This window comes from Aspergillus brasiliensis, assembly GCF_001889945.1.
Source record: "Aspergillus brasiliensis CBS 101740 unplaced genomic scaffold ASPBRscaffold_7, whole genome shotgun sequence".
Classification (NCBI taxonomy): Eukaryota; Fungi; Ascomycota; class Eurotiomycetes; order Eurotiales; family Aspergillaceae; genus Aspergillus; species Aspergillus brasiliensis.
Window position 1 is genome coordinate 1,068,510 of NW_027137448.1, and position 14,331 is coordinate 1,082,840.

Sequence of the window (14,331 nt, forward strand, 5' to 3'; positions counted from 1 at the left end):
TAAATATATTAGTTATTATCCTGGCTCTAAATTTGCACAAGAAACAGGTATATATACCGGCATGCATGCATGTGTGAAGTACCGACTGAGTTGTCACTTACATCCTACATCCTACATTCTACGTCCTACATACATACTACCAATCACATACTATTACTCTACTTACTTACCAAGTACTACTTTAGAAAGGAGTATATGCAAGCAACAAAACAGACAGAAAAAACTCTCAGCAGCCAAGAACTACCTCCTTACTTCCCCAACATTCAACTACTTGCAACTTAAGCAAACGACTCCTACCTGCAGGTAGGTAGGTATGTAGGTAAGTAGATAAGCCCAATCCTCATTCCCATCCCAACTGCATCTCATTTTCTGTCTCTCATCCAATCGCCTTGAATTCCCATCCCATCTCATTCCATTCCATCCCATCCTTTGATTACTGGACTAATTGACGAAGTAAGTAAGCAGGCAAGGCAGACAAGCAAGCAAAGGTAAGAGTATATATGATGATAAGTCAAACCAGATCAGATCAGGTACCCATGCTTTGCATTTGCATTTAAAGTGTTTGGTTGTTTGGGCTTGGCGCGGGGAGACAAAAGTTGTCATTTACGATTCGAGTTGAGATTGATTAATTGCTTGATTGATTGATTGATTGATTGCTTGCTTGATTGCAAAGTCTCGGTTTGAAAATAGATTTAGATCGTGGCTGTTGAGTTTTTCTTCTTGTTCTTCTTCTTCTTTTTCTTTTTTTTTTTTTTTTTTTTTTTTTTTTTTTTTTTTTTTTTTTTTTTTTTTTTTTTTTTTTTTTTTTTGTGTTTGTCTTTGATTATATTTTCAACTGATCGAGATTGTGATGATTGGATTTGCTACACTTGGGTGTTGGGTGATGTGCATGTCGTTTTGATTATGTGCATGTATGGATGGGAGGACGTGCATGTCGATGTGGAATCGTTTCAATCTATTGTGTGGAGACAGGTAAGCGAGTATACTTTTGACCTAAGGTATGTATCTGGTTTTATGTGCATGTGTAACGTTTGGGCGTGTCCTTTAGGCTAATAGGGTTTTTGTTTGTGGTGGTGAGTTGGGTGCTACACTACGGCTGACGATGGAATGTGAAAGATCACTCAGGCTCGGATTCAAGAGCCTGCCAGTTGCATGGCTGGATTATGGTACAGTTTATTTATTTATTGTTTTTTTTTGGTTCAGTTCAGGGTATCAAGTTGGCAACAACACACCAACTTTATGTCAGTCATCGGGTACACGACATGCAGCCAATGTCACAGAGCCACATAGCATCTCTCTCTTCACCTTCATGCAGCGCCATCATCACAACGATCCATCGGATGCATGTGTATGTGTTCGTCCTACCAGGCTCGTTTCACAGATCACGGTGGCATATTCATTCGCCATCAGTGGTGCTCGCCTACAGCTTCGTTCCCAGGTTGACATGGACCGCTTTGACCTGTGAGTAGGCCTCCAGGCCGGCCTCGCCAAGTTCGCGCCCAATTCCACTCTGCTTCACACCACCGAAAGGCACGCGGAAATCGCTGTCGTTGCTGCTGTTGATCCAGACCATGCCCGCTTCAATCTCCGACGCAACCCGGTGGGCACGTTCAATGTCCTTGGTGAACAGGGCAGCACCCAGTCCGTAGGTCGTATCGTTGGCCCGTCTGACAGCCTCGTCTTCCTCCGAGAAGCTGGAGATCACGACAAATGGTCCGAAAACCTCCTCCCGGTAGATCCGCATGTTGTCCTTGACGTTGGTAAAGATAGTGGGCGCGATGAAGAAACCCTTGCCGTCGCCGACGTTCTTGAAGGGCTCACCACCGGCCACCAGCGTCGCTCCTTCGGACTTGCCAGCTTCGATATAAGAGAGCACGCGCTCGTACTGGGCCTTGGTGACCTGGGGACCCTGGAAGGTGTCGTCGGCAAAGGGGTCGCCCACCTTGCTGGTGCTGGCCACGACTTCCTTGAAGAGCGCCACGAACTTGTCATAGACGGACTCGTGCACCAGGATACGAGAGGTGGCGGTGCAAACCTGTCCTTGGTTGTACATGATACCCACATGCGCCCACTTGGCGGCCTGGTCGAGATCGGCATCGCTGAAGACAACCAGGGGCGACTTGCCACCTGTCTCAAGCGTAATGTTCTTCAAAGTGCCTGCAGCCAACTTCATTACTTCGCGGCCAGTCAACGTCGAACCAGTGAAGGCAACCTTGTCCACCCCGGGGTGGGTGACGAGCGCACTTCCTGCCACCCGTCCAAAGCCGTTCAGGATGTTGACGACACCTGGCGGGAAGCCGGCCTCCTTGATGAGGTTGGCAAGATAGAGAACACTGAGCGGAGTCTGCTCGGCCGGCTTCAGAACCACAGTGTTTCCGCAGGCCAAGGCAGGACCCAGCTTCCAGGCAGCCATTGAGAGAGGGAAGTTCCAGGGGATAATCTGAGCCACGACACCAATTGGCTGACGAAGAGTATAGGCAAATTTAGCCGGGGTGGTGCTAATTGTCTGACCATGGACCTTGTCGGCGTATCCAGCATAGTACCGGATGCAGTTGACGACCTCTCCCAAGTCGTCGTTCAGCGACACAGAGTATGGCTTGCCTGGAGAAGATCAGTACATGATGGGAGTAGTCGAGCACAATGTGAGGCTGCCTACCATTGTCCCATGTCTCAATAGTGGCCAGCGTCTCCTTGTGCTGCTCGATCAGGTCGGCCAGCTTCAACATCAGGCCGCCCCGTTCAGTCGGGGGCAACAACTTCCAGGAGGGGTGGTTGAGGGCTTTCCGGGCAGCCTTCACAGCAGTGTCTACGTCTTCTTCACCCGCAGCATAGACGGAAGTGATTTCCGCTTCATTGCTAGCTCTGGTCAGCCGAAGATCAATGAGAGATACTAGGACGGGAATCCACGTACGAAGGGTTGATCGTGGCGAACTTCTCCCCGGACTTGGAAGCGACAAACTCGTTGTTAATGAACAGACCAACCGGCTGAGCGTACGTGCGCCCATTCGGGGCTGTCAACTGTACGGACAGATCGCTCATGGTGATGGAAGAGCTATGAAAGTGATGACGATGAGTGGAGATGGGAACAACTGGCAGACGAGAAGGCACACCACGCAGGGAGAAGGAAAGACAGCGAAACGAAGCGGGGAAGGAGAGAAAGGGCATTGATGGAGAGGTTTTATGTAGGAACGAAGCTGAAGGAGAGGATTCGAAGTTGGTTAGTGGTGGATGGGAAAGCCAGATGAAGCCTCCCCGCCAGCGATGGATGGAAGAGCGAATGGGAGGCGCGGCGGTGCGCGGGCAGCCCCTCTTCGCATACACTTACTCTTCTGGATGCCCGTCCTTTCGCCGATGTCTCCAAACTCTGGGTCAGCATCTCCACCGACGAAGTAAACTAATCATTCCGGCTTGATAAGCTTGAATCTGCAGCTCCTCCGCACTTCTTTCCCTCATCCAGCGGGTTCTCCGGCTCTCCCCTCCTCATGTGCATGCGGCTTGCATCACCATCCCCAATCATGGTTCTTCCGGATCTTCCAGCTTGATCGCTCTCCCCACGAATTCTCCCTTCGCCACAACCCTTCGCTTCCCCGATTACTCCGTCCTCAATAATCGATTGCAGTTGTCGCAATTTCTCATGAAGCATAAGAAGGATTTCTTTTTCTTTCTTTCTTTCTTTCTTTTTCTTTTTTCTGTCGCCAGCAGTGTCAGAATCTCGACTTGTTGTACGACGATTAACCGTCAAGAATCATATGCATCGTCGCAAGAGCCACAAGGATCCTTTGCCTGGTTTAAGAGGTATGAGCTGTCCTTGTTGGGGGCGTTGGTGGTCTACAAGGCCTGTAATGCGTCAACTAGTCGCAATATACGGAGCATCGCCAGTCACGATCATGGCATGCCATCCAAACAAGCTGCCGGGGGTAATCCGCCTGCTACATGAATCGACCGCACCATCAGCTGCACCGAAAGAAGACCCCTTGATTGTACATAACAGAGTAGAACGCGCGTATCGAATTCCCACAAGAGTAAGTTGATCATCCCTAAAGCCCGACAACAAAATGAAAAAAAAAGAAAAATCCCTTTATCCTTTACTCGCTGGATTCAGGCTCCTCGCCCTCGGCACTGTCATTCTTGGAAGCTTCGGCATCTGCCTTAGCCTGGTTTGCATCCGCTACCCCCATGATAAACGCCCATTCTGTGACGCTTACTGGCGTCACACTCAGCCGGGACTGCTTCAATACCTGCATGTTTGAAAGAGCCCGCACGGATTGTGCATATGATTTTAGATCGGTCAACGTAATCAATTTGTTGAACTTGCGCCGAAATTCTACGTGGACACACTGCCACTTGGGATCGTCTCGATTTGACTTCTCGTCGTAGTATGGGTGGGCTGGATCGAAGGCTGACTCTGAATGTACTCGCCGTGTTAGCTGATCTTCTCAGGCCCAGTAGAGGCTCGTGCTAGGACTAACCATCCGGTGTATGCTCTTGGACAATCTCCATGATCCCCGCAATGCCTGGGACCTTGCAGTTGGAGTGGTAGAAGAAGGCGAGATCACCCTTCTTCATGTCGCGGATATGTTTTTGTGCTATTTTGCTTGTAAGCCAGAAGGCTAGCTTGCCACCTCCAATGGCCTCACTTACCAACAGGGTTACGCACACCTACTGGGTGATCAGCAGACAAATCAATCGTTCAAGGCCCATGATGGAAACGTACCGTCCCATGGCTCTGGCTCCTTGCGAGAGGCCAGGTCATCAATGGAGAACTTTACATCAACACCTTTCTCCATTCGCGACTCCGGCTCGGCCTTCATCAGCCAGTATGAGCGCCCTTCGAAGGATGTGGTATCGACCGTCTCCAGTCTAGTCGTTGCTGAGGTAGTTTCGGTTCCATTCTCGACCGGGTGCTTCCTTGGCCTGCCCCGTTTGCCTTGCTTGGGGGTTGTAGACTTTGAGGGAGTAGCTGGTATATGTCAGCAATTTTCGTAGAATCGTGTATAGGAGGATGAAATGACGAAATGAACGGCATGGGCATTGTCCGTAAAAGCGACAGAGAAAAGTAGGGGACGCAAGGAGGAAACTGACGGGCGTTCGGATCTTTACGAGGACGGCCACGGCCTCTTTTGGGGCCGTCAGGGCGCTTGGGAGTGCTACCCTCAGGATATTTCCTGGGACGACCCCTCTTTCTCTTTTCCCCGGTAGCCGGTGTGTCGGGCGCGGCCTATGTAAGAAACAAGAATGATTAGTTTTGCTCGAATGTGAAACTTGAGAAACAGAATCGTTTGTTCGTGTGTCTAGGATGTAACATCGATGCTTCCTATCATTGGGGAAGGGGGAGCGAATGACACCGTGATTAGCCAGTGGGCGGCGATCGCGTAATGGACGGGCCGACTGGTCTGGGGGAAGGACGCGCTACCTCGCGGGTAGTATTAACGGATTCGTAGATAGGCAAAGGCTTACCACTCTCTTTGCAGCAGGGGACTCGGTTTCCTCGGCGATTGACGCGCTCTCCGATTTGCGTTTCGGTGCCATGTTCGGTTGATAGGTTGATGGGAGGATGGGGTGATGGTTATCTGCGCGATAAGATCCACGGGGAGTTTTTGGGCGAGAGGGAAGAGGGAGACGGAACAAAAATCGAATGGAGGGTCAGAAAAGGACAAGAGAAGATGAAGACAACAAAGAGATCAGCCAGTCAGGAGCCAGCCAGCGGGGAAGCGCTGGGGGAGTTGGGACACGAGGATCCAGACGCGCCTAGATGTGTGGAAGCCAGCCGGTCAGTCAGTCCAGTATAGGAAAGCTTATGAAGGAACCGATGAGGAAATGGGTGTTGACAGAGGTTAGCAACGGAAACTAACCAAGGTACGGACCAGCTGTCTGTTCCGGCAGGTGAAAGGACCGATTAGACACGACAGGACGCGTTTCTAGGCACGCACTGGGCAAGAATCATAACAGGACCGCAGTGGGTGAAGCTTCTGGGTGCGGATGAGTGGACGGGTCGAGCTCCTCGGGACGCGCGGTGGAGCCCCTAAGGCCGCTCCGCCGGGGTCACGTGGGCGTGCGTGCGGAGGACTCAGGTACCCTGACCGAACAAACTATATCTATAAATACTTACTCCGAAGGCGCAGGAACAGGCAGGAAAATCAAAATGCACGCAGTATATACCCTTGTCATAGTTTGGTGGAATTGTGCTACCTTGCCAGCTTGGATTTATACGCCCCCACTGCTGGCAAGCTCGTGCCGTCAATAATTACTGTTTGTGTGGTGTAGACCGCTCATGACCGTGATTTTGCCTAGTGTTCATCTGTACTACCTGCTACACCACCAACTATTAGGCGCTATCTCAATAATGATCCCGCTAGTGTCCATGCAAACAGCCTCCTCTAGGCTGAGTACAGTCCATAGGCCCTTTCAACACTATGATTGGCCACATAGTTATCGGAGAACCCCTGTAGTCATAGGTCGAGGGTAACGGGTTGATATCAAACGACGTTTCTAATGTGTCTGAAATCTGCCATGGTTCACGGAACAGGTCTATGTGGCAATTTTATCGTCAACTGGGTTCTCAGGGTAAATCCATGTCCAATGTCACTGTATGCTCGTAGGTTTTCGTATGACACCCTCCTCTTAATCGGCTTCCAAAGACTAGGAGACAGGTACCTGTATTCAGTATATGGCTGCGATCGAGAGGCGAAAAGTGTATCCCATGTCTCAACAAAACAAAATCGGTTCGTGAGTTTTGTTCCACGAGAAACTCTTTTCTCGGTCATCGGATGACTCGCAACTTTTCAAGAGGAATCGGTATGATCTTTGCGGACAAGCTCCATGAAGGATCCAGCAACGCCTCGGTGGTCTGCTTCAGGCGCATAGGCCAAAATGTATTCAGAACATGTTGATTGAACTGGTCAGACCACATTTCAGGCGCTAAGCCCATATTCATCTTAGTAGGGGCGATGACCATCGTGTATGATACCCTTCAATGTGAATTATACCCTGTAAGCAGAGCAAATGTTGCGCAGAGTTACCACTCAGCCAAATGTCACTGCTCAGTCTCTTTGCAGGACATATCAGGATCAAAAAGCCATGTGTGGGTGAAAAGTAATTGACATGTATCGAGAGGATTGGACTTTATGCCAGACTTGCACGCTATTTTGACCGTTCTAGGGAAATTGTAAGCAAGGTCGTCCTCGACCGGGTGAACATGGTGGATTTGGTTGAGAGAGCAAAACTGATAGTATTCCAATTAAACAAGTCCGATCTTGTAATGATCACTGCAGAGTTGGTCACAAATGTTTCCGAACGGATAAATTAGTGTACACGGTATGGCATTTCGGCAACCACTGTAGGGCGGGCCCTCCACATGTAGCAATGGTAGGTCTGTCTCTCGTTGCAACAGAGATTCATGAGTCCGAACAACATTCAGTCCCAATCCCATCATCCATGATGCCCTTAGACGTTCAGATCACTACCTTGTTTCCTTTTCTAGGTCTGGGGTCAGCAATAAGCCGGATAGCTGGGTTTTCCGTGATGTGTGTGTATCCAACTTAATATTGGTTACCACCCTCAGGAACTGTTTCCGGGAGGCTCGTGTGTTTATGTATGCGACATTTTGGCGGACCCTTGTCTGCAGATGCTTCTTGAGATGGCCCCTTTAGCTCGTGCATCACTTACTGTAATAGTGCGTCGACAGTGGTAGATCATGTAGTCGCCAGAAGTTGGATGGTTAAGACGACACGCACAATTGCGCCATCATTCAACATCACCATTGGCCCCAACGGAACAAGATTGTCGGCCGAGCCATTTTCTTGCCAGGTAGTCGGCCGACAGCTGTCGGGTGAGAAGAGAGTCGAAACGCTAGGAAGCAGCAGGGAAGATCGAACAGAGTTGGGCACTCAGCAGCAAGTATGTGGTAGTAGTAGTCACAGCATTGATTTGGATGATAATAGTATACTAGATGTTGAACAGACACTATCTACTGGAAAAGAAGAAGAGGAGAGAAAAACAGGAGGCCTGGCCTCGCACGGTTCTTCTCCTGCTACTATCGTTTAGGAACCAGTGCCGGAACTAGAGGACGGTACATGAGTTAAGGTCAATGGTTCGTGCCTTGAGATTCAGGTTCCGTCCCTCCAAAGACTCGCGGACGGCGGAGGGGCATTTCCCAATGCGGACGGCGCTAAACATCCCACCTGGAATGAGCTCATGCGGGTCCAATCAGCACTGTTCTGCCCCGTCGGCGGTGGCAGATTGCGTGATCAGGATCGCCCTCCCAGTGGCCGTCATTCGTTGGAGGGACATCCAAGCTGTGGATGGTGTCCCCTCCCCCTCGTACTGGCAGTAAACAGCTCCATCCCCAGTCCATTCACGGGCTCCTCGTTTGCTGGTTCCCCGACCTCGGGCCTCATCGGGGGTATATTTAGTACTTCCAGCTTCCTCCGTTACATTCACCTTCTCCTACTTCTTCTTCATCCTTCTCTTTCCTACCACCTTCCATCAAAAAGTTCATACCCATCCCTCTATACCTCCCCTCACTTTCACACAATGGCTCAGGAACGTGCTCCGTAAGTGTTATCCAACTATTCAACACACTATATCTCCTCACCCGACTCAATGCTGACATGTCACTTACTCATAGTCTCCGTCTCGGCTCCGTTGCCCCCAACTTCGAGGCCGACTCCTCCAACGGCCCTATTACCTTCCACGACTACATCGGCGATAGCTGGGCTATCCTCTTCTCCCACCCCGTTAGTCTCTCCTAGCAGCGTTATAGATACAACCACGATAAACAGGAAGACAGCTAGCTGACTATGCTTGCAATTGGAATATAGGATGACTTCACTCCCATTTGCACCACCGAGCTCGGTGCTTTCGCCAAGCTCGAGCCCGAGTTCACTGCTCGTGGCGTCAAGCTGATCGGTCTGAGCGCCAACGGCACTGAGTCCCACCACGCCTGGATCAAGGATATCGATGAGGTCAACGGCTCCAACCTCAAGTTCCCCATCATCTCCGACCCCGAGCGCAAGGTGGCCTACCTGTACGACATGGTCGACTACCAGGACACCACCAACGTTGACTCCAAGGGTACGCCATCATTCCATACTTCTGAAATGACGCGATGAGGACCTTACTAACATGTTCCAGGCATGGCTCTCACCATCCGCTCTGTCTTCATCATCGACCCCAGCAAGAAGATCCGTCTGATCATGTCCTACCCCGCCTCCACTGGCCGTAACACCGCTGAGGTCCTCCGTGTTGTCGACGCTCTGCAGACCACTGACAAGCACGGTGTCACCTGCCCCATCAACTGGCTCCCTGGTGACGACGTTGTCATCCCTCCTCCCGTCTCCACTGAGGATGCTCAGAAGAAGTTCGGTGACATCCGCATTGTCAAGCCGTAAGTTGTCCTTCAAATATCCACGTATAGAGATGTCACGGACGCTAACGCGATAAACCAGTTACCTTCGCTTCACCTCCCTCAAGAAGGAGTAAATCAAAGCAGATTCTGGCAATGTCCCGCTCGATCAACGTCGACTGAACCTCGCACAGAGGAGTGGCGTACCGATCATAATAAATAAAAATATGTTGTGACGGGGTCGATAGAGGGAACGCGGTATGAAAGTTATGGCTATGATGTGTAATAGTTTGATACCTCATGACAAACAAATGGATTAACGATCTCCAATACTTATGATCCAATGGTAAATACCTTGGCTAATAAGGAACGTAAACAATGCTTCTGCATGTGGGGGTTCCCACGCAGGGACCAAAACATTGCGGGCGTGGTTCCTGCATGGCGCACCTTAGAGGATGCTGTTGCTGTCCACACACGGCAAGCCTGTAGCATGATCAACAGTAGTCTGGCCCCATCGAGTGGCGATATGGAGCTGGGATTCCGTCCTGCATGAAAACACATGCAACCTGATCCTGGTTGCGAGCGGCTGAAAGGCCAGCAAAAGTGTAGAACGCGTCGCCAGTTCTGTGACTCGTAGACAATACTCCGTAGACACTCCGAGGATGCAGGAAAAACGAAACATGCTGTTTTTGTCCAATAGACTGTTATTTGATGGTTTAACATGCGAAGAGCAGATATCCGTCGTCTGACTTTGATCGCCAATCTTTCCACAGTCGCTGAGCCTCATAACAATTCTAGTCACAGGACATATCGTTGAGTACCATAACCATATAAGACAACATGCAGCTGTCAGACCGTCAGATTTTCGTGCTTACTCCCCTTCCTTCAACGCCCAGTTAATTTAGTTTTCCGGTCAATGTTCGCACTGCAATGGGGCCGAGGCTCTGAACAGATCACAAGGACCATAAGACTGATTTTCAATTCGAAGTGCGCCGTCGTGTCATTCATAATCGTCGAAAGCCTCTGTCCATAGAAAGGACATAAATTTCAGGGAAGCAAATCTGTATACCACAGTCTATCCTACCTGGCCAGAGGAGTGCGAGTATATGAATTGATGGTGGTGCTAGTGTGCTATAAATAACTAATCTGGTGAGGAACTCCCGTTCTGGTTTGACATCATGGTTCTTCCCTCAAAGTTGCTGATGCCTTCAACTCTGAAACAGGCTCGCCCCCCTCACTTTGAGTTTGACCTGTCAGAGGAATTGACTTTCCCAAGGTTGGGTGCATATTCTGCAAACCCCCCCCTTTTAGACACTTTTCTCCACCGTGATCTGACCCAGTAGTGCCTGGAACGTTTAACGGGTAACCGCCAACTAGTGAGATTGAAGGTAGCGAGACCGCCTTGAACCCGCACTTCACTTCCCCCGTCCTTCTCCTTTCCCTCAATAGTGTTTCCTCGATCGGGCTTCAGTGACGTGGTCGGTGGTTCATCCCTTGCAGCATTCTATTCTTCAGGTCAAGAGCCTCTTGGTCCACCTCCTTGCCTCTTCCCATCGTCGAGATTGCGGCAGCGGCGGGGAAAGCCAGCGAGTGCTCTGACGGATTTCGCCTTTTCCGCCCGCCCCTGATCTGGTCGCACTACCCCGGTCCGATTTAGACGTCGAAGATCGCCCCAAAAGCCATTCGTTTCACTCCTCCATCGTGCCCGTGCGGCTTCACTTGTCCAAATTTGTGCCTAGTCGTGCTATACGGGTGTTATGATACCCTGTCGAATCGAGATCCCTTTACCGCCATACTAGAGTTAAGTTGTTGAGGGTTGGAAACAGTGGTGGATTTTTGGAAGACACCTTTCCTTTGAGGTTTTTGGATACACGGACACAGTCGGTTTTATGAAAGCTTGCTTGGGCGCACGAGTGGAAGGACGATAGTCGGTTCTCGTGGAATTTCCTAGGTGGAGGATTCATATACCGCCAAGATGATGTCCAGAAGCCAGTCGAGCTTGGGCTTTATGGACGCAGGGAGAGATGACCCCTCTGCGCCCGGCGCTCAACCTGGACATCAAGCGCCACCGTCTAACTCAGGTCCTATCAACCTGTCAGGTCTGGTGTGCAATGTGCGCCGAACAACGGGCAGGGAACCGCACCCGTTGGTCGGGGCCACCACGACTATCCTGGGCGATAAGCTTTACGTGTTCGGTGGTCGTGTTCTGTCTAAAAGTCGCCCGCAATTGACGTCGGACATATACGAGCTGGACTTGATCCGGCGTCACTGGACGAAGATTGAGGCCACCGGCGATATCCCCCGTCCGCGGTACTTCCATAGTGTCTGCGCTCTGGGTGACCACAAGTTGGTGTGCTATGGCGGCATGTCGCCTGCACTGAACGTGCCAAAGGAGCCCGCCAGTAATGGCTCAGGTGGACAGGAAGCGCAGCCAGAAGTGGTGGTCATGTCTGATATCCACATATTCGATGTACCTTCTCGGACGTGGACCCGTGTGCCTGCCACAGACTCGCCTCAGGGACGCTATGCGCATTGCGCGACCATCTTGCCTTCGAGCGCCCATTTCACCTCCGCTACTGCTCCACTGTCTGCCATCCATCATAATCCAGCGTCGTCAAATCCGCACCAGGGATCAATCGGGGTGGATATCGACGGTTTTGGAGGTGCGGAAATGGTGGTCGTGGGAGGGCAAGACAGCTCTAACCACTACATCGAACAGATTAGTGTGTTTAACCTACGGAGCCTGAAGTGGACCAGTACCGCTCACCTGGGGCGAAGCTGCGGCGCCTATCGGAGTGTGGTTGCTCCCTTGGTAGGCATGAATGTTTCCGACATTGGGTCGGCCGCAGACGACGGGTCGGCCCAGGAGCCATTAGAAGAGTCGCAGGTCGAGGGATGTCCGATGTTGGTCTATTCTAATTATAATTTCTTGGATGTGAAGCTGGAGCTCCAGGTACGCCTGCCAGATGGTCGCCTGATCGAGAAGCCCATGCAGAGCCAGGCGTCGCCTCCTGGCTTGAGGTTCCCCAACGGAGGAGTCATCAACGGCCATTTTGTCGTGAGCGGAACCTACCTGACCTCGTCGAAGCAAGAATACGCGCTTTGGGCCCTCGACCTGAGAACCCTCACCTGGGGTCGGATCGATGCCGGCGGGTCTGTGTTCGGTCATGGCAGCTGGAACCGTGGCATTCTGTGGCCAAGAAGGAACACTTTTGTCATTCTGGGCCACCGGAAGCGCAGCTTGGTTGAGGACTACAACCATCGCCGCATCAACTTCTCCCACGTGTGTATGGTCGAGCTGGAAGCATTTGGGCTTTACAACAATGCGTGCCGGACCACACCCACATCGGGATACATCTCGTACAGTGCTCCGGCAGTCCCTGCGTCAATGCAGCACAAATTGACCAAGTTGACCTCGGGGGGAAGGCCGTTTACCTCTGCGTCTGACGAACTGGGCAGGCTTGCCCAGTCTCTGCCTGAAATGGCTGATATGGAACTGCAGGCAGTCGGAGGCGAGCGCATCCCGGTGAACTCACGCATCCTGACTCGCAGATGGGGTCCTTACTTTATCCAGCTTCTGCGCGAGTCCTGTGATAGCGGGATTGCTGAAACCGCCACACTACGTCCAGCAGTTGCTATGTATCCTAATCGCAACTCGAGCATCACTATTACCCCGTCGCTGGGGCAAAACAGCACATATTCCAATTCCAGCACTCTTGTCAGCAATCGCTCAGTCACCTCAAAGTCCTTGTTAGCGAACCTTGAGATACCCTCTGCGCATAGCCTTTCCCCTACCTCTCGTCCTCGCGTGCTTTACCTCCCCCATACTGTCCTCACTCTTCAAGTTCTTGTCTACTACTTCTACACCTCGTCTCTTCCCCCCGCTGGCTCACCCCTCTGTACCCCGCAAATCCTCTGCTCCCTCCTCCAACTCGCCCGCCCTTACCAGGTCGACGGCCTCCTCGAAGCCACCGTCGAACGTCTCCACCAAGTCCTCGACGGACGAAACGCCGCAGCCGTATTCAACGCCGCCGCAATGGCCGCCGGCGGTGGCCGAGGCACCGGCTTCACAAGTGGCCCCGGCGGCACCCTCGAAGCGCTGAACGGCGCTCACGCCGGCCACGAATCCTCCTCCGGTACCGGAACCACCACGTCCCAGAGCCACCTCACCTCCGATTCCTCCGATACCGAACACGGCACCTCCGCCCTCTCCGTAACCAGCAGTGCCAGCGGCGTCAGCGGCGTCAGCGGCGTCATGAGCTCGCGCGGAATCCCCCTCCGCATCAACACCAACATCTTTAGCCGACGACAGCGCAGCAACGCCGGCGTAGACCGGGACCGCGAAGACTCCATGAGCAACGCTAGCGTATCCACCTCAGCTTCCACCAACACCAGCTTCGACCACTCCGACTCCGAGTTGGGCGGCGACCCGACCCGACCGTCCCACCACCGCCGCAACACGGACGCAGAACTCCGTCCCGAACGCGAGATCTGGACCGGCGACCTCAGCAGCGTCATCGGTCTGCAGAAGCGCGGTCTCCGCGGTCTCATGGAAGGTCGACGGCTCCGGGAACGCAACACTAAACCCGCAGGCGCGGCTGATTATGTTGCTACTGCTACTGCTGCTCCACCGCCTGGTGCGTAGAGATTTTGAAGTCCACATACATGTACAGACAATCCAATCGTGTTTTTTTAAGAGGAATAGTGGAGTAGGGGGAAGGGAGAGGAGAGGAGAATAATGATGAACGATGAACGATGATGTGTTATTGCATTGATCATTTGATCCTGTGTCATTCCATTCATCTTATCTAGTCACTTTACTATACCTTTTTCTTTTTTCACCGCAGGAGGAGGGGGGGAAGAAAGTTGATGATTTCCTATCTATCTATCTATCTATCTATCTATCTATCTATCTATCTATCATCTACTGAATACATAGATTTTCTTTTTTACGTCTTATTTCAATTTCTCTTTCTCTTTCTTGTATA

General features: G+C 51.6%; 4 protein-coding genes across 4 annotated transcripts; 2 read left to right on the forward strand and 2 right to left on the reverse strand.

Moving 5' to 3' along the window:
- Positions 1-1,420: 1,420 nt before the first annotated feature.
- On the reverse strand, positions 1,421-3,165 carry ASPBRDRAFT_128087 (aldehyde dehydrogenase family protein; the record flags this gene model as incomplete). Its single annotated transcript, XM_067618027.1, has 3 exons — positions 1,421-2,601; positions 2,657-2,856; positions 2,912-3,165. 3 exons carry the CDS (start codon positions 3,163-3,165, stop codon positions 1,421-1,423), a joined length of 1,635 nt encoding a protein of 544 aa, XP_067478426.1.
- An 846-nt stretch (positions 3,166-4,011) lies between these two features.
- ASPBRDRAFT_605147 (EVE domain-containing protein) lies at positions 4,012-6,010 on the reverse strand. The gene is made up of 6 exons (XM_067628247.1): positions 5,458-6,010; positions 5,083-5,218; positions 4,715-4,960; positions 4,642-4,659; positions 4,470-4,586; positions 4,012-4,399 (listed from the first exon to the last, which is right to left on the reverse strand). The coding sequence occupies exons 1-6, from the start codon at positions 5,527-5,529 to the stop codon at positions 4,086-4,088; spliced, it is 903 nt and encodes a 300-aa protein (XP_067478427.1). The 5' UTR covers positions 5,530-6,010; the 3' UTR covers positions 4,012-4,085.
- Positions 6,011-8,190: 2,180 nt separating this feature from the next.
- ASPBRDRAFT_44112 (peroxiredoxin) lies at positions 8,191-9,665 on the forward strand. The gene is made up of 5 exons (XM_067625123.1): positions 8,191-8,552; positions 8,627-8,735; positions 8,820-9,072; positions 9,133-9,385; positions 9,447-9,665. Exons 1-5 carry the CDS (start codon positions 8,533-8,535, stop codon positions 9,478-9,480), a joined length of 669 nt encoding a protein of 222 aa, XP_067478428.1. The 5' UTR covers positions 8,191-8,532; the 3' UTR covers positions 9,481-9,665.
- Positions 9,666-11,318: 1,653 nt separating this feature from the next.
- On the forward strand, positions 11,319-13,988 carry ASPBRDRAFT_196698 (putative regulatory protein Ral2; the record flags this gene model as incomplete). The annotated part of the gene is made up of 1 exon (XM_067621017.1): positions 11,319-13,988. The coding sequence occupies one exon, from the start codon at positions 11,319-11,321 to the stop codon at positions 13,986-13,988; it is 2,670 nt and encodes an 889-aa protein (XP_067478429.1).
- Between the last annotated feature and the right edge of the window lie 343 nt (positions 13,989-14,331).